Raw genomic sequence first — 20,867 nt, 5'->3', positions numbered from 1 at the left:
GAGCATATAGGTAATTTTCTTCTTCAACTTCTTACTAGTTATTGTATTTTATTTTTAAAAAATCCTATATGTGAAAGAAGAAAATTGTACCTTAATGCGTTTGTAATACGATTGTTTACTTGGCGTGAACTCATAGGATGTTTTATATAACCTTACTCACTTGATCGATGAATACACTCAAATGAAAAATAGTGTCATGTGATATGTTAGCAATTAGCCCATAATTAGCAATTAGCCCATAATTTTTGCAATTTATATTTTCCATTCCATAAGGATTATGTTTGCTAAATTACGTTGAATTTGACTCATTGGTTCTTGAGAAGAAGATTTTTTAAAATGCACCCCCCTTTTTTACAGTTTCGAGGTTTTCTTCGCTTTGAATATAACCTGGTCTTTTATTTTTGCAATTTATATTCACCTTCTTATAACGATGCTTTGTGCCAAATTTGGTTGAATTTGGTCAAGTGGTTTTAGAGAAGAAGTTCAAAATGTAAAAAGTTTACAGACGGACAGACAGACAGACGGACGGACCAACATACAAACATTAGGAGTTGAAGGATTTAAGAGTTTCAGAGCTCTTAATTATAGTTTCCAATTCAAAACTGTTCTTACATTCATAGTTTATGAGCTTTATTTGTAAATTACCTCTTAATTAAAGGACGGATCAACATGCAAGCATTATAAGATTAACAGTTCCCAAGATTAATAACAAATTCATAATTCTATTAAATTTTCAGCCTGTCAATTGGTATAAACAGACTAAGTTCAAATTCAGTTAATTTACTCAAGACCACACACTATATAATGACAAAATAAATAGAAGCATATGTGTCATGTAAACATTAATCACGAATTAGGAAATATTTCAGGAGCGAAATATTTTTGGAAATCATGACTCAAAGATGCTACAATACCATTATGAGCTTGATTTGTCAATTAGCTTTCAGTTTGTTAATGGATCAGCAAATGGAAGATGCCTTGAATGGTAGGTGTTTTAATATATTTGGGTTTTGATGCAAATACACAATTCCTAATAAATTTTTGAAACTCATCTGTTTTTTGTCATTTTCCTTATAAATTCCCTTATAGGACATTTCTGAGATATCTTTATTAAAAATAACTTTACTAGGCTAAATTAATTTTCTTTAATTATATCTAGTGTTTAATTCACTACGGTATGTTGAATTCCTGGGCTCTTAGCACACAAGTCAAACATGACCATCATTTCAAAAATAATTTCATTTTGACCCCTTATTAATAGAAAAAAAAGCTAGAATTCTTAGGAAATAGACAAAACAAGCTCTCTCATTCTCCATAGTGTACTTACTCCTAATTAACAGATCTCAACACCTCCAAATTTATGACATTTAATAAGTCTTCTTGACTCTTTCTCAAGTCTGATTAGAGGCAAGTATATATGTAAATCTTTTTTATCAAACACTGGCATTCCAGAAAGATAGATGAATACTATTTCACAGATATTTTGCATTCTTTTGTCATCACTTTTAGTTGCTAGTTAAACATGTGCAAAAAGTTCATGTTTCTTTTTTGCTTTCCATGGTTAAAACGATCTTTGAATGAAAACAAGCTTCATATATGAAATAATGTAAACTTTATTTGACAATATTTGTTGCAAGAAAAACTGCTCTCTCAAACTAACAAACAAAATAACCCACAAAACGACAAAAATTATTAGAAGAAATCAAAGGCTTTTTTTTAAATCATCTTAAAACTTCAAGCTAAGCAACAAGACAATAAATATAATTCAATATGATCTTTCAATTTTTTTCAGTCTTTGTTTTAGCATACAAGCCCCTGTATGACAGTATAACCCAAAATATTACCAAATGTCAAGTTCCATTACTAAGTTACAAAAACTAAGGAAAAACTAGATAGTTGTAATGCCTCAAATACCCCTGCAGGCAGCCAAAATTTCAAATGCCACATTTAGTTTACATTTCTATGCACAGAAGATTTCTTTCCTTTTCCAGGTTCAAGGGGCATAACTAAAATAAAACTATACAATGTTAACACTATTAAAACTGGAATTTCTTAATAAAAAAAATCAGACAATGTTACTAGAATTGTCAGACAGAAGGAAGGTAGATTTTGGATTAAATAATATGTTTATGTACCACTTACAGTGAGGGCAGACGACATGAAAATACATGAGAAACCGATATGTAATATATATCAGGAAATAGTTTCTCAAAATGGACAAAAATTCAAGTTATTATTATCAGTCTTTAACATATTATGGATCATACATGAAATTCTATCTTAGATTTTTTATTTCTATTGATTATTGATTGGAAATTGAGATGTTTAAGTTCAAGGGGCATACAAGTACTGCATAACCATCTAATATTTGAATCTTGACAACTTGGGGGTAAGTCTAGTTTTGTTTGACCAACATGTTTGACACTTTTTTTTTTAAAGTTTCCCATTTCCTTTTAAAAATTGCTCCACCATTTTCTTTGCTTTTTTTAAGAGCATCAAGGCAATGCTCCCTTGAGGGGCATTTCTTCTGTAGATGCCCATCAAAATAACGGAAGAAGTATTTTTTAATCTCATCTTCTTCATCCCGTGACCATCTGACCCTTTCAGCTACAAAAAAAATAGTATAGTTACATTTTACCTATGGGTACTGAACATCTGTTCCTGGGGTCATATGTCTTAAATTATGCTTTTAAAATCTCATTCTTCTTGTCAAAAGGAGTATTTAACCATTTTAACACCCATGATTCCATTTTCAATGCAAAAAACATATACAGGTACTTACATTTCTTCGCCTTTTTTCTAGACACAAAGTCTTCTTCAATGTCCATGTCTGAAAAAAGAGATATGATTTCAACCAAATTTGGATTTGATTATGACAAACTAAAAAGGTTATGACAAAAGTCCACAAACTTTCCCAACAACCCTAGTATTAAAATTTTATGGGAATTAAAACTTTTTAGCAATCCAAACACCCACACTTTTAACTCTTGAAAATTATGATCTTTATAAATTTCTAGTACACTGAATGAGGTATTTAATAATTAACAACAAAAAAACCAATGATTAACATTACGTATAATTTTTTTTATCAAAACATTAGGTATAAATTTAAAAATGCATCACCAAATTTAAGAATTAAAATTACCGGTATTCTATAAAATTTAAAAAAAAAACATTGGAGCAGACCCCATTAACAAATTCAAAGAGATTTAATTAATTGCTGGGCAGATAATCCAGATACTTATGTTTAACTCTTACATTCTGTAAGATACTATCTTAACAAGCTATTTAAGCAAATGAATGTGAAATTTAAGTCAAGGTGTTTATTTGCACCTTACAAATGCTATAATTTTGAATGCAAATATTAAGTAAGTGCTCTGCTACTGTTCATGAAAACACAATGAAAATGTTTCCTGTCTTAAGTTATCAACATTTTTTGATAAGACAACCTACAGAATTAACTTGTACATACCATCATCAACATTGTTTGATTGAACAGCAGTACTGTCAATATCTGCAAAACAATATAAATTACTAGTTTAATGAATAAACAAATTAATAACAATGTTAAAAATAATACATACTGTAAACCAAGAATTATCTGCATGCAATTAAATTCATAAAAAATCCTCTGCTCATCAGTATTTATTGTTACTTTTTATATGAAATAAATGACAACATACAAAATTGTTACATATCTGGATTTTTAAAAAGAATTACAGCGAATTACAGAATACCGGTAGAGTTTTCAATAGCTTGTTGGATTGCTCAATAGGGTATTCAATTTGGTCAGCAAGGTATCACACTAGGTTTAAATCTAATATTGTCAATGATATTTTAGATGTTGGAATTTTTAATTTTACATTCATTTTTGTAATACTGAATGGTTTATACAAATTTATATTACGGAAAACCATACGCACTTAGTTTCTGAGCAGTCTGACTTTTATCTTGATATACTCCCCATTGTCAAGTAATGTGGACTTTTACTACTAGAGTATGGTTTCATTTATTAGAGGGTATAAGTATTCATTGTCAAATGTTTCTTGACGAACCTGATTCAACACACTAACATAAATCAAATAAAAATTTCTCAACTTGTGTTTTCACATACAATATAAATGTCAGAAATAATGAGTTCACTAATTTTGTCATCCAAGCATAAAATCATTATTTTAGTGTGACAACTTATTTACAAATAAAAAAATACCATATGAACTCTTTATGATTTCTCTAGTAGCAGTTGCTATGAATAATATAATGATTAACATACAATTGAACCATGCTATATCAAATTTTTACATCTTGAATACCATAGATATGTCAAAGCGAGTTGAAAGTCCCAATATGTATGTAATTTGTCTTCAATATGTTACACCCTCCAGTATCTTGAGAGTTTTACTTGGTCCCATCGAGTTTGAGATAATGAGGATTGACTGGATCAATGTAATTACCTTGCTGTTCTTGATCTTGATCGCAAGTATTCCAAGTTCTACAAAGAATGAACACTTTACATAATACACTTTAATAATGTATTTCTACACAAACATGAAATTGTTTTAAAATAAGTTTTTTACCATCAAACTGAATCTCAGAAAGCTTCCGGTTTTGAAATTTTCCAACAACATTGTATTCTTGTATAAAACATCAGCTTTGCTATGTCTAGACGTTCAATCATCCCTGATGTTTGTCGATACACAAGATTATGAACCTTTTGTGTGTGTCCGAGGTGATTGAATATCCATTTCATTTCTGTATCATTCAGATTCAGGGCCTAAACAAAAATCAGAAATTTCTCTTTGAAATAATTGAATTTTAAAATGCATCTTTTATCAGAATCAGGTGGAGATGATATAAATAACATTTCAAATGAAAAAAAAAATTGAAATAAAACCTGGGCAATTGTTGCAATGTGTTTTCTCAAGTTATTAGCGTAAATTCTCTCTGGAAATCTCAATCCAACTTCACTTCTGAATTTCACTTGATAGAGTGAATCCCCGGCTCGAACAACAGTCCGACCTGTATAACCAATAATCATGATCACTGACAAGGTAGACAGTTATGTGTACATTGACGTATGTCTTTGGATTGTTTGTTCCTATTTTTGTTCATTAAAATAAAACTATAGTTATCACTCACCAGTATTGGCAAACATGTAGTTATTCTCTGGTCTTATGTTTGCTCTTTGTCTGGCAACTGGGTTACTCAGATATTCAAGCACTTTCTTTGTTTCATTTGGAATTAAGACAGGTACACCTCTACCCGTCTGCATGAAAAAGATTGTCCAATTAAAATATGCACGATTCATTTGCTAATCAAAAGTAATTTAAGGTGGTATGAGACATCTGTCGATATTAATGTTGATTAAAGTACTATGCAATTGGAAAACTTTCACGGGTTTAGAATTTTCAAATTTTACATTATTTAACCATAAAATAGCTTTTAAAAATATTTGAAAAGGTAGAAATTGTAAAACCCCAACCAGGATTCGAACTCATGATTTACAGGTTCGTAGTAAACCCTCTAACCCACTGCGCTACGGAGTTAGGTGACCATTTTGGGAAAGAAACTACTTGCATAATTTCACTTTATTTTATTGTTTATTTCGATGAACAATACGTCACAACATGGAAGTGTCCCATACCACCTTAAGGTACATGGCAAACTTGTTGATGAAAATCAAGTATTTATAACATATATTGACTTCCACATGCAGCATCATGCAGTTATGCTGTGATCCATGTTACAAGCGGAATGAAACACACATAGTTGTACAAAATACATTCTTTAGCAAGACAGATAATTATTAAAGCCAGAGGCCCAGGGGCCACATCGCTCAGCTGAGCAACCACCACTCTGAACAAATCACCTTCATGGTACCAGAAAAAAAATATGTTTAATATATAGTAATTAAAGTATATATTCTTTAAAAAGATCTTTAAAATTTTCTGCACACTCATATTCTATTCATTATAAACACGAAATTCCTTTTGTTTCAGTTTTTTAGAAGAAGACTTTGAAAGAATTCCTATGGAATAATTCAACCCCCCCCCCCCCAATCATGATTTGAACAAACTTGAATGTAACCTACCTAACTACACAAGTTACAGCTTTTCTGGCCCATTGGTTTTTGAGTTGAAGATCGATTTCCTACAGATTTAAATGTTCCCTATATATTACTATTTAAAAATTTGATAACCCCTAAATTGTGGCCCATTCCTACTCCTGGGGATCATGATTTGGTCAAACTTGCATCTACACTACCTCAGTATGCTTTTACACAAGTAACAGAATTTCTGACTTATTGGTTTTTGAGAAGAAGATTTTAAAAAGAATTTTCTCTATATAATTTGACTCCCCCCACCTCATTGTGGCCCCATCCTACCCCTGTTGATCCTGATTTCAACAAACTTGAATCTACACTTCCTGAGGATGATTCAATATCCTGATATGATATCTTCCTATGTCACAGCTTTTCAGGCCAATTGATTTTTGAGAAGAAGATTTTTATAATGTTTCTCTATATATTCCTATGTAAGAATTCGACCCCCAATTGTAGTCCAACCATACCCCCGGGGACCATGATTTGAACAAACTTCAATGTACACTATCTGAGGATGCCTCCACACAAGTTTCAGTTTTTCTGGCCGAGTGACTTCTGAGAAGATTTTTTAAAAATGCCAACATATTCTTAATTATTCTTAATTATGTTCCCCTGAAAAAGGGCATGGCCCTTCATTTGAACATATTTGAAACCACAAACTTTATGCTTTGTGCCAAGTTTGGTTGAAATTGGCCATGTGAAAAGCTTACAACGACGACAAGACAAATTTTGATCAGAAAAGCTCACTTCAGCCTTCAGCTGAGGTGAGTTAAAAATTGTTAATAGAGTAGTTACTTTGCAAAAAAAAAAACCAAGTTAATTGCTCACTTTGCTTAGATAATTGCTTACATCGCCGATGCAGTTAAAAAGCAGTTTTTACCTAAACTGACTGGCGTTTCTTCTACAGAATATCATCAAGATATCCTGGAGTTTATCTTATCCCCCGACAGAAGTAAAAAGTGGATAAAATGTCATCGACTTCATCAACAGATAGAAGCGATTCGTATTACAACCATTCAATTCGGTTGGATGAAGTTATTAAGTCTCAAAAAAGGAAAACGAGTGACTTTTGATACTGCACAGGATCAAATATATGTTTTACCTCCCGAAGACCGGAGGAGTCCGTGGATGTTCGTGGCCGTAGACCGTGTAAGAACTATGTGTAAATTGAGAAAATTGTTATGGACCTATATCAAACAACAGAGAACTTGAATTTTGTATGTGTGTATTTCACTGTATTCATCGATTAAAATTATTAAACATAACAAAATATTATGTTGTTAATAGTGTGCAAATTCTAATTCAAATTAAAAATGTATTTGCTATTAACAAAATGTTCTGCTTTTCCCGATTTTTTTTTTATTAAAGTCAGGTATAATATCATGTATTTTAGTGTGTAGTTAAAAAACTGAGTTATTAAACATCAGGGAGTTCAAAGTGACGTCATAAAAAACTATGACTTCATAAGAATCCGTACATTACTGTCATCGATTTCTAGAACTTTCTAGAAAAGCCAGCTATATTTTACCACCTTAAACTAATTAGTATGCGTTCTAGAACTTGTTTAAACACATAAGGAATGACTGTAACGGGGAGTGCACTACCGGACCATAGCGGAGATCGAGATCGGGCGGATCTCCCAACTAGACGTCCGAGGAATGCGGGCGGCACACAAGCAGCAGCAGCCCCCGCCATCGGCAGAGCAGCAGCCCCAAGCAGCGGCAGACCCTCCAGCCCCCCAGTCACCGCCTGCCCAGGCCAGTCCCCTCAGGAGGAGGAGGAGGAGAAGGGAGCACCCTTACAGGCCGCCGGCAATTATCCCCGTTCCTCTCAGGGATATGACACCACCCCCATCGCCAGCCATCCTCCCCGTGCCACGACCTAGCTGCCAGCGGCAAACGGCTAGAATGTCGACTAGCCAGCTGCCGAGGATTCTACATCAGTAGATCAGTAGGGCTTTTTAAAGCCAACCCCTTCGGCCCTTTTAAGGGCCACCAAATTTTTAGAAAAGATGCCTCTATTATAGCAGAGAAACGAATTGTTTGTTTTGTCTAAATGTTTTTTGTTTTTCATTCGATTTCATTGTTTAATCATTGTTTCATTGATCTTACTTTTTTTTTCAGCGAACCCTGAGACTCTTGGTGTTATTTTGTATGATATATTTATAGATTAATTGTTAAGATATGACAAATAGTCTGTACATATGTCATAGGAAGATACCAACATTTCTTCAATTGTTTAATGTTTTTTTTTTTTTTAGAGAGAATTATTTCAACTTTATCTTATTTTTTTTTCAGCGAACCCTGAGACTCTTGATGTTTCTTTGTATGATGTATCTATAGGTTGCTTGTTTTTACAAAATAACAGACAACCTGTAGATATGTCATAGGAAGACACTAAAATTCTTCGTTTGTTTGTTTCAATGTTTTTTAGCGGCTCTTCAGTTCCAGTCATAGCAGTATCCCAGGGACGTTTTTTTTGATTATGTCTTTGTGGATCATCATGTGGACATTGTTATGAATAAATACAGTACCCAAATGATGATCCAGAAAGGGACCATATCACATCAGCGGATCAACATATCAACGGATGAAAGAAAAGAAATTGGTGATGTCTTTGTTTAATATTATGTGTGATTAATTGAAAAATTAAGTTCAATGATTATGTATAATATTTTACAATGGGACCATATCACAACAGCAGATCAAAAATATACCAGAGAAAAATTGGTGATATCTTTGTGAGTACAATATGAGATCAATTGAAGAATAAGTTCATTGATCTCATATTATATTCCACAAAGTGACCAAAGAATCAGCAATACACTAGTGGAGGAAAAAATGTAGCATCTATGTTAGCTACTTCAAATTTTTAAAACACCAGTTCACAATTTTGTTTTCATTTTTTTACACATGTAATATGATTTTTGGTATATAAATATCAATTCACATATTCTTTTTATATCAATTACTTTTTTAAAGAAAAAATAAATTGATTTCATATTTTTTGATAAATTTATTGAACTATAACACAATCACAAATGCATACATAAGTGAGAATCTATTATATATACACTTATAATTTTTTAACAACAATTAACAGTTTAAATATTCACAATTAAACGTTCACATGATGTCACCCCGTACCGAATTTTGCCCTTAATTGGTTGGCTCTTCTTTAAGGATTACAAGCGCCTCCAAATAAATTTTCCTGCTGAGATTCCTCAGAGTTGTCATGCTCATAAACAGGTAGTCTCTCAACCATGTAGCTACATCCTTAAGGCACTCACGTAGTATGGTTTGAAAATGAAAGGACTCGGAATTTTTTTCCTGAGGTAGATAGATTTTCCACTCATATGTTCGAATGAAGCAATTATATCTCTTTGAACGCACTCATTCATCAAGCAGACTTCTTTAATGTACTCTTCTCCATTGCGCACTACATCATCTGTGGTCCACTGGCGGTGCTTTTCTATCCCTTTCTGAAGAGAGCGCACGGTCTTCATTTCCTTTAGTTCCATTGCATTTATTTGTGTTGAAAAATAGAGCGCCATACGGCTAGGTGGTTTACTGGCGTTCAATTTCTCGAAGACTATATCCTCCGCTGCCATAAGACTTTCTACAAGACCCAAATATTCCTGTCTCAGGCTTCTTAGGATGGTTTTTTCTTCTTCCTCGGTTTTAATGTAAGGCTCAAAAAGCGGTGGCGTAGAAGTTCGTAGAGATGGAACACATTCCCCTCCGTTGGCTACTTCCATAATTTCCATGTTGTTTGAAATGTCAGAACAAGACGGATGAAATAAAACTGGCGATGCGCTCATTTATATAAGATATTAAATTTCTAATATTAGATTATGATATCATTATGACATCGTACCTTGTAATCAAACCGTTTTTGATTTAATAATAGTAACTCCTTAAACAGTAGTGTGATATCATTTTAAAAATAAATCCAATGCAATTTTATGATAATAAATCAGATATCCAATCATAGATCAGATATATTATATTTCTTAAATGCTACAGAAAAAACATTTTTTTTTTAATTAAGAAATTCCCGTTCTATATATAGTGTTAGATCAGAACAGTTGAGAAAAGTAGATCCGGAGAAAATTTTATTGATGCAGGTATCAAAGAAATTTTTCGACCAATCAGAAGCGCCGATATCTCATCAAATGAATAAATATTAAATGATATTAGAATGAACACAACGAAACATCAACAACAATATTAAAACATATTTTGCCAGAAACATTGACAAGTTTGTCCTTGATTTCTTTTAGCTTTACGGTAAGTCTCTCTAAACCACTCAGCTACATAATGATCCCGTTGAAGGGGGGATAACCTCGACGTCTTTGGGAATGGAAAAAGCCAGTCTAAAGCATTCATGTTCCCTCGATGGCGTTGTTGTAAATATTACACACAATATTGTCCACAGACGTCCGTAGAGTAATCCTGATAACGATTCCGATTGTAGTCCCATTGTTGAGCATGTCGAGCTATAAAATCTCTAATTTCATGGTGTAAGGGGGGTAATCCGTATGAATCAAAGTATTCAATGATGGGAGTATTCAAATAAAGGCACACCCAATGCATTCCTGGTCGATCGTGAGGATCTGTATTCACGACGATCGCTTTCTCGTACGGTCTTATTTGATGGGGAATTAAATCTCTGGGATAGACGCCCGCAAAAGAACTGCCTAAGGATTGTGATAACACGGCTCGTTACTGTCCTGTATCCATAAGTTTGTTTTTTTTTTTGTCGTTTTTAGTAATCTATGTTCACTTCTCGCTGTTTGTTGATTTCCAACAAATTGTCAAATTCGGCATACACTAAACAGTTAAGCGTTTCGGCTGTGTTTTCTGCAAATTGAACTTCGATTCTCAAGTTCCCCGTTTCGATCAGATGAAACTTATCTAGCTGCGCTTCCTGGTCTTTAGTGAAATCAACACACCAAAATGTGTATCCGTTTTTATACTCTTCCAAGGTAATGTCCGGAGCCCAATCTTCCCCTAATTTTCCGAGCCCTTGATACAGACTCAAGTAAGATCTCAGGTACAGATTGTTCTCAAAATCGGGCTCAAATGGTCTGGTGCTCATACTCTCGCCGTTGATGCTGATTTCTAACTTTTTCACTTTAGCGTTTTTGAAATTAAAGGGGTTTTTGGTTGAATCTCCGTTAAAGGCAGCATTGGCAACAAACCCCAACACCACTCGTTTCGGCATCTGTCCTTGAAAGAGATGATCGCTAATTTTAGATTGAGTGCCCGTGGGGATAGTGAATGTTTTTACTTCGACCCGTCTTAGGGGATATTTTGCTGTTTCAGCATTCAGGCGCTGATTGATGGCATTTAACACGGTTGGAGTAGGCTTGATTTTTCTCACCCACAACAACATATTCTCAATTTTTACTTTCCACTGCTTAAGGCGGCCGTCATCATGTAGAAATCAGATTTCGCGCGATTGAATCTCAAGCGAAGGTCTACTCCGTTAGGTAGAAATTTATCTTGTTGAAACAAATCAATATAGAGTCGATCCATTAAAATAATTTTTTTACTGTCGTCTACGGCCTTGTGACGTTTACTTAACCCTACATTTCCGGATCCTGCAGGGTAACTCAAGACCAGGTCCGCTGCATCTATCTCAATTTCTTTGGCATCCTCATCATCCTCTTTTGCCCTAACATCAAATGTGTTAGTCGTAAGTTCAGCGGCAGCATAATTAAAATCTTCCATGTGTTCAGCGGTATCTTTCTCCCACAGACTTCATTTGCTTGGTTAGAGTTCTCGGTTTGTATGAGAGCAATTTCTCCAGGTAGGCTTTGTGCGGATAGGTATCCGTTCCGGGGGAAATGACTTTTCCATTGAGACTCACGTCGATTTCAGTGAACAGAGAATGTAAGATATTATTGACGGGAGTCGAGGCTCCCGTTAAATTCACGGGCCCTGGAAGTTATCGTAAATATATTGCATGTGCATGTATAAAAAAGTAAGGGTAGGACACTCTTTTTGGGGTGAAATCGGGTTTGACGAAGTCTGGGCGTTCCTCAAACGAAATTTCGCGATAAATCGTTCAAGTATACTTTACTTACGACATATGTATACATTCGTTCCGCTCCAATGCTGTTCAGTCGAAGAAAAGGGTGTTTTTATACATCCAAGTGCCTAAGAATTTCGCTAGACTGGTTTACATCCGGTTTAATCGCAGTGAATCGAAAGGTAAGTTCTGATTGGTCAATAATAAAATAAATATAATATTTTTTTTCTGCTCGTCAATAGGTGGCGATACTGATGCTAAAAGAAAGTTTAAGCGGCATATTTAAACGTTAAAGCATGTGTACTGAAAAACAATTCATTTTGTCATGGTGAGTATGTATCAAATGTTTGAAAGGAGTTATGCATATAGATACTGGGTAGTTTGGCCTTTCAACAATGATGAAGAAGATTGACAAATATTGATAAGAAAAGGCATATAAAACATATATATGCCTATCAAAGGTGATGACAATTACTTATTGATGTTTAAATGTAATTATAAGGCTTAAATGATTAAAATACATTTACTCAAAGGAGGTTTATGAATATGGATGTAGGTTAAGCATTATAAGTAATAAAAAGAAGTCTGAATTAATAGGATTTTGCATACATGTCATCTCAAAAGTTGAATGGAGAGAAAATATTTCACTTATCATTATTTTAATATGGTATATCAGAAGACTACATGAACAGACAAGCCTTATTTGCATGTTTTTACAGACAAGCCTTATTTGCATGTTTTTGCAATATAAGCATGATAAGCTTTTATCTTCATTCATCTAGCTATAAGACCATAACCCTGAATCATAAATAAAGCTGCATGGTTTTAGATATAAACAATTTTTAAGCATTTTTACAAGTATTACAGTACCAATCCTCATTAAACTCCTCTTCATCCCCATCAACCTGCAAGCAAATAAAGTGATACCATGTATCACATAGGTCACAACAAACACATTCATCAACGCATTGCTTGTCACATATTCCACACAAATAAACATCTGTCACTTTCTGTTCTACAGCTTTCTGTTTCTTCTTTCCTTTTCCTGCTTGTTTCCTTTTCCTTTTCCTAGTGTCTCCCTTACTCCTTGGAATCAATTTTTTAATGGTTCTTTCTAAAAATCACAATTACCGATCAATATCGTACTAATTAAAATCACTCCCTTTCATTGTAATAAATGCAACCAGACTAAAAATATTTATTTTTTTTATCAACGAATAAACTCTGAGACTCATATCTTTATTATTCTTAAGAATAATTTTTAATAAATTTTAGTAGTGATTAGGTGATTTCTATTGCATGTTGTATATACTACAGTAAATGCTTTTGAATTAGTGTATCAGTTTCAATTAACCTGCCAGTATTTAAAGTAGTATAGATTTACACCTTCCAGTGAGTTTTCAAATAAAATAAACATGAATACAAAACAAAGATATAACTATTAATAAAATTATGCTGCTACCCACATCTATCTTTTGGTCCATATATTCCTTAGAATACATGCACTGATCTAGAGGAAGGTCAGGGGGTGTCGACCCCCCCCCCCCCCCCCTGCAAAATCAATTTTTTTAAATTTACATTATAAAATTACCCAAAATATGTCTCAGACCCCCCTGGCAAACTCAAATAATCATCGGACCCCCCCCCCCCCCCAGAAAAGTTTTCCGGATCCGTGCAAGGAATATAATGACATCAAATTAAAAGAATATCAATAAATTGAATTACCTCCCTTTGATGGGCCTGGACTTGGTATATCTTCAAGTGATGTTGATGGACTCTGTACAGAGGCTGTTTCTGTTACTATCTTCTCTGTTTCAGCTGTGAGAATTGCAGAATTAGGCATTTTACATGTATCATGGTCTTGGATTGACGTTTTTAAAGATGCACATAGCTCATTTTTTTTCATCCTATTTGAAACATTCAGATTATATGCTTTACATAACCGCATCACATCTGATTTACTAAATATTTCTAAGAAATTGTCATTCTCTAACAACTCGCTCTGGAGACGCAAATGAGATTTCATCTTGCAATCACTTTTATCATCAATGATAAAACTAAAGGTAAGCTTTTGTTTGCTTGCTTTGTCTGCTCTCATACGAATCTGTTTTCGATGGGCCTCTTCTTTTTGAACCCTAAGCTCTCGTTTGTATTCCTGACGAAACTGTGCTGATGACATTTTGATGTATTTTTTGAGGATTTCAGAGAAGATGCTGTCAATACTTTCTTTGTTTTCCATTACTTTCATTTCATCCTCATCATGAAAAAGATTTATCCAACTATTCTTCAATTCCTTGCTGTCTTGTAACCTGGAGAAAATGTAAGCATAAAAGTTTTGTCCATGCAAGTTCAAATTTTCAATTGTTTCCAACTGTTGGATCCGAGTATCTAAATCTAGAAAAAATTGAAACACTTCATCTGTAATACATGTGAGAGTGGAAAGAGCTGTTTGCTTTCTTTGTATTTCTGAAAATGAGTCTTGCTCTCTTTGAACATTTTGCAATGGTACTTTCGTCACCTGAAAGCTGGTCAAGTAATTTAAGTTCTTGGTCTGTTTTGTTTACTTGGAATTTCAGAGATTTTTTGTAAAGGTTGATGGTTACAAAAGATTTTTTTCTGCGTTTAGTTGCTGCAACGCACCATCCGCCTATGTATCTTGTTTTTGCTCTGCTTCCTTTTGACTGCTGAATGTTCTTCAGTTTCATCTGTGCTTTTTCTCTTGCTGCGGTGTATATTGGTTCAGATGCTTTTTGGACAATAATTGACCGCAGTTTTTGCAATATGCCAAAACAAACTCGATATTGTGCTTTCGATGGCATCGTGCTTTGAAATAATATTTTAACTTCATTTTGGTAGGATTTATGCCCATTGAATAATGTCACTTTCTTGTAAAACGCTGTAGTGTGTTTGTTTTCAATTTTTTCATCCTTTGGAATAGTGTCTTTGAAAAAGGAAAGTAATTTGTCATAAATAATACTGCAAAATTGTTTAAGTTCTGTGTTCCTACTTTGTAGTTCTGATAAACAGGAATTGACATTTAGTTGTTCTTCTGTTAATGGCTCGTCACATTTAATTTCTTCCAGGATGCAATTAATGTTCACATGATCTGGCAAAGGATTTTGGCAAATGTGACCTCTTTCCTCCAAATTCTGCATTTCGTCTTCCCAGTTGTTGAAAAGATTGTCTATTAAATCAACATCTTCTAATTCTTTCTCTAGTGTTTGATCCTCATCATTCCCTGTAAATTCTTCATCCTCAGTATTTGAGAAAGGTTCCATAGAGACAGTTTCCAGGAGTGGTGCCATTTTGCAGCATAATAGGTCGGGCAGAATTGGCAAAAATGTGTTAGAATAGAAGTCGTAAACATCTTCCCTATGCTTTTTTACTAAATGCTTAGAGTAATTTATTATCCGAAGGCCTTTCATATTTCTGCATCTCCCCACTGCTACCCCTATTTGGCCTGGATTCGTCATATATCTGCAGTCAATTTCAATGCGGTCCAACGTTAGTCCCTGAGCCTTATGCGTTGTCATTGCATATGCAAGTTTTAGCGGAATTTGTCTGCGAGAAGCGACATCTCTGTGGAGCTCCTTACTGTACATGGAAAAGTTATATGAGTGAATTTTGACAGTTTTCTTGAGTTGAGGAAAGAAAACTTCCACGTAATTTTCACCAAAACCTTTAACTTCTCCGCACTGACCATTGACTAATGATGATGACAAATTTACAAGAAGCATCACAGGAGCATTTATCTTCAAGTAAAGTTTTTGAGCAATGCTTGAAAAGTGTGCTATTTTATTGGCATCTCCCGAGTCTGTTGACTTGTAAATCTTCAGCTCACCTGTAAAACAGAAAAAGATTAATACAATGTAACATATACCAATTTTGATTTTCATACATTTTAACTCAGTTATAACCCATCTTGAGGACACTATTTCTGATGGTTTTGTCAGGCATATGATATGACATTAAAAAATAAGTCTATAATTTTTAGTGTAATAATTTAATGAATAGAGTGTACAAGTGTATGCTTAGGAATAGGTAGATTTTGGTTAAAATTGTTCATAGTTCCCCTAGTTATAATACTAGCAGTTGGTATAATTATCCAATTAACATTCTATTTGATATTATGTTTCAGGATTTTGGAAAACATAGAAGAGGATACAATTGGAAAAATATTTTCTGATGATATATCGAAGAAATCTGGCATTTCAAAATCTGACACACTTGTTAGCAAACTGTTGTTGAAGGTCTTTAAGCACATAAAAGTTTCTAAAGTTTACAGAAATGGTCACAGGGTAACCTGCTATTCCGGTGTATATTGGAATTGTAGACCTTTAAATGACACTAATACTATCCAATGGGAGGCTGTAACAGATTTATTGCCAAAATCTGTCATGGTCCTCCGACAAGATTCAGAATGTATATCAGTTGGGCTAAAGAGCAATACATACTGCAACGGAAACTTCATCATGAAGGAAATTAATCTCTTACGGAAAAAAGACGATATTGATTCGAATTCTTGTTCATGGCAATTAAAAGTGCGCGGAATAAATGTTGATTTAAGTGAATTGTTTATTGACAATGAAGTTCGATATCTAAATGAAAAAAGTACGGATTGTTGAGTGTCTTGAACTGTGTAGAGGATTTCAACACGATGACTGCATATCTCTTGAAAGGAAACTAATAGTTAAGGAGAAAGTTACTGTCAATGAGTGTTCGATTAGTTCATCCAAGTTACATTATAGATCAGAGCTATGTGAGCAAGTAGTTTCATTCATCAGCCAAAGTCAGTCCTTTTTGTGCAAAAAATGTCAAAAACTGAAATTAAATAATGAAGCAAAAACAGAAAAGGAAACCAACAACAAAGAAAATGTGTATTGCAATATCCCAGCTAAAGGAGATGAACATCCACTATCATATATCAAAGAACATTCAGGCCCTAAAAACCTTTCAGAGAAATCAACTTGGGATAAAGATGAAATTTTTGTATCAGAAAGTGACCATGCAGACTTATCAAATATATTGGAATCCGTTTTTCCAAATGCATCTGACAAAATGAAAATGTTCTTAAAATCACAGCATGACATACTCTGTTCAAAATCACCACAGGCTAGACGATGGAACAAAGATGTTATAAGCTTATGCCTTTCTCTTTGGATAAGAAGTCCAAAAGCTTACCAGACTCTGTTAGAAAGCAATGTCTTGGTATTGCCATCTGGGAGGCAACTTAGACGATACAAGAACTGCATCCCACAAGATCCAGGAATAAGTGACACTACACTTAGGTGGATGTATGAATCAGCAAAAGGGCTTCGACTACCTCCAAATGGATGGGTTGGTGGATTGCACCATGATGAAACCAAAGTACAGCAAGATTTGGTGATGGAAATGAAAGGTGGAACACCTATTATAACTGGTTGGATTGATTTAGGTGAAGAGGCTCAAAACCTAAGAGTAATGAAGGATCAATCAGTGACTCAGCGACTTGCAAGTGAAGTCATACAAGTTACATTTGTTGGATTCACAGGATTCCGATTCCCTATTTGCCACTTTCCTACAGGGGGAATTAAAGCCTCAGAACTGAGCATCATACTATGGAAGGTGATTGAAAAACTAAGTGACTGGGGATTTCAGATAGACTATATCATGCAAGATGGCGGTGAAGAAAACAGGAGTTTTATGAACCTCCACTTCAATGGCAACCCACGAGAAACTTGCTATGGAAGCCCAAATTTGGTTTATCCACTGACAACAATATTCCATAGTCAAGATTTTTCTCACAACATAAAAAAGCTCAGAAACAGCATTCTCAAAAGCGGAGACATTAAAGGTGTGCATACAAGAAAGTTAACGCTACGTGGAAATTTCATTGTATGGAAGCAGTGGGAAATGGCTGTGGAATGGGATAGAACAATGAATGCACGAAGGTTACATCATAAGGTAACAGATTCTCACTTACACCCTAACCTAGCTGAAAAGATGCGCAACGAGTTGGCAGAGACAATGCTTAACTCTGAGATGCTCAACCTTATGAAATCCTACCAAAACAGTTTATCCAATGGTTCTGTTCTTGATGGAGCCATTGAACTTCTAGAAAACACAAGTTCTCTGATAACAATATTCAGGGATAAAGAACTGGTGACGTCAATCTCAGACCAACGCCTAAGTCGCCTGAAAGAAATTCTTCAGTGGTGGCAAGGTTGGCAGAATGAAGTCATGGAATTGAAAAATGAATCTAAGCATAAAATGCTTCCATCAAAACAGTGTGTAGAGGACATAGAAAACATGTTGCTCAGTTTCCCCGCTATTTGCCAGCAGCATCTACAGATGTTTCCAGGGGCCAGCATTAAACCATCTAGGTTTAATAATGATATTGCTGAAAATATATTTTGCCAAGAAAAGGGAATGTTCAATGGTAGCAACAGTAATCCAACTTATGCAAATTATTGTAAAACTGTCAATTCTGTAGTACTTGGACAGTCTTTAAAATCAAGGGCCAGGAAATCAAATGCTGGATTAGAATCTGCAAAATGTTTCTCTATATCAACAGAACAACCACTGCTGAAAAGATGTAAAAAATCACCCAAAAAGAAGAGGAAAAGTACATTGAAAGTGAACAAAATCTCAAAAAAAATGCCTCGACTTTAAATACATTCAAAATATTACCCAGAGACCTATATCAAATACATGTTTTAATAAAAAGATCTGATTAAATTTTCATGTTCTTATTGTATACAGTATATATAATGATGAAAATTTGGATTCATTTACCTTCCATGTCCATCAAACTGTCAGAATTAAATTTATCCACATCAAAGTTTCTAGCAAACAGCTTGGTTGGTGGGCTTCCAGGAGGTAGGGGTATCTTCATTCTTTTTAAGAATTTGTCTGTATCATCTGTGACATCTCCTCTGCTTAGTTCATGGATAGCTTTGACTAAAGTATCTATTAAATGAAGTTAAAAAAATAAAAGTTTGTTAATATGTCATTCAAATAGTAAAAATACAGACTCATAGGAAGCAGTGTTAGTTTATGGTTTCTTTTTTTTTTTTTGGAGGGGGTGTCAGTGATACATAAACAGTTGTTTAATGACTCAATAAAGCAACAATTAAAAAGAAATGAAGACAACAGTTACTTTTTAAGTAATAGACCAAAGAACAAGCATGTCTAGGGCCATGCTACTAATATTTAATATTTCAATAAGATTTTCCCTGAATTCATTGCATCAAAATTTTGGGTCTGGTGTGTTCTTTCAATTAAGTCAATTGCAATATCTGTTGTTGAGAGAGAAATATTAGAATTTGGACCAGGTATAATTAAACGATTTCATATGGAAACTGGCTAAAAATTCATTTCTTTCATTGAAATATTGCTTGAAAAAAAAGCATTCCCTACCTTCAGTCTGTCTATGTACTTTCTGAAGAACAAATTTGTGGAAATGTTTAATTGCGGGAAATATGTATTCGCCATTATCACCATATGAGTTTGGCACGGGTTTCAGTTGAAAAAAGTCACCAGATAAAATCACCTGCATACCCCCAAAAGGTGTATCATTGTTCCTCACAGCCCTACAAAGAGCATCAATGTCAGTGAAAAGTTTAAGAGACAACATTGACACTTCATCAATAAAAACAGTTTCAGTTTCAAGAATTCTTGCTTTGACAGCATTAAAGTTATCATCATCACAAACTTTTTGGATCAGTTGATCAACACTGTATCGTCCGTCTTGAAGTCCAAAAAAACTGTGGACAGTAGAAGCCTCTGGTAACACAGTGCTTGCAATGCCTGTAGTTGCGGTAATTTTAACTTTTCTCCCACTACTCTTTAGTTTATGATACAACTTTTTAACAATGAAAGATTTCCCTGTCCCTGCTTGACCCAAAATTGCAATGTTATGGTCATTTTCCACATAAAATTCTATATCGTGTGTCAAATCCATAGTTTGACAACCTTAACTTGCTTAAATTCCCGGGAAAAGTCGTGTTTGTTTACATTAATGATGTTGACCAATCAGAACTTACCTTTCGATTCACTGCGATTAAACCGGATGTAAACCAGTCTAGCGAAATTTTTAGGCACTTGGATGTATAAAAACACCCTTTTCTTCGACTGAACAGCATTGGAGCGGAACGAATGTATACATATGTCGTAAGTAAAGTATACTTGAACGATTTATCGCGAAATTTCGTTTGAGGAACGCCCAGACTTCGTCAAACCCGATTTCACCCCAAAAAGAGTGTCCTACCCTTACTTTTTTATACATGCACATGCAATATATTTACGATAACTTCCAGGGCCCGTGGTTAAATTAGTACCATCGGATTTGGTGAATTTACAACAGAGTTGTAGATAGGTTTGTGAGAGATCGAGATATTCATCTCCCTGTCCTTTAATATCAAATTCAATAGGGGCCGTATCAGACTGCAGGGTACTGGAAACAGGGTAATATTCTACCCATTTTGATTCTTCTAAAGCTACGTTCGTGGCAGGGACTTGAAACAGTTCTAAACTGTCCATCCCACACACACATGATTCTCGGTGCATCATCTAGAAGGGGGGTTGATGTGTGACTAACGATTCAATGGGTAAAAATGTGTAGGGTAAGGTTGGGGACCGCCTTTTTATAGGTTCAATCAAAGATATCTGCCGTTCGAGATTTTTTAGCTGCGGGTGTCTTATTTCTTTTTCTTTTTCTTTTGTGGGGGCCTCCCCGGGCCAGAACAAT

At 34.5% G+C, this 20,867-nt stretch overlaps 1 protein-coding gene across 1 annotated transcript in view; it reads right to left on the bottom strand.

The window, feature by feature from the left end:
* Positions 1-20,439, bottom strand: part of LOC136274997 (ATP-dependent DNA helicase pif1-like) — a 423,530-nt gene extending 403,091 nt beyond the window's left edge. Inside the window, exons 1-4 of the mRNA XM_066083232.1 lie at positions 19,538-20,439; positions 18,914-19,087; positions 13,865-15,980; positions 12,195-13,253 (exon numbers count right to left, since the gene is read on the bottom strand). Coding sequence (XP_065939304.1) covers positions 14,554-15,980; positions 18,914-19,087; positions 19,538-20,081 — 2,145 coding nt within the window. The 5' untranslated portion in view covers positions 20,082-20,439 and the 3' untranslated portion in view covers positions 12,195-13,253; positions 13,865-14,553. The remainder of the gene's footprint in view (positions 1-12,194; positions 13,254-13,864; positions 15,981-18,913; positions 19,088-19,537) is intronic.
* Positions 20,440-20,867: the final 428 nt, after the last annotated feature.

The sequence above is a fragment of the Magallana gigas genome, chromosome 1 (genome assembly GCF_963853765.1).
Source record: "Magallana gigas chromosome 1, xbMagGiga1.1, whole genome shotgun sequence".
NCBI lineage: Eukaryota > Metazoa > Mollusca > Bivalvia > Ostreida > Ostreidae > Magallana > Magallana gigas.
Note: the sequence above shows the minus strand (reverse complement) of the source record. Positions and strands in the feature narration are given on the sequence as shown.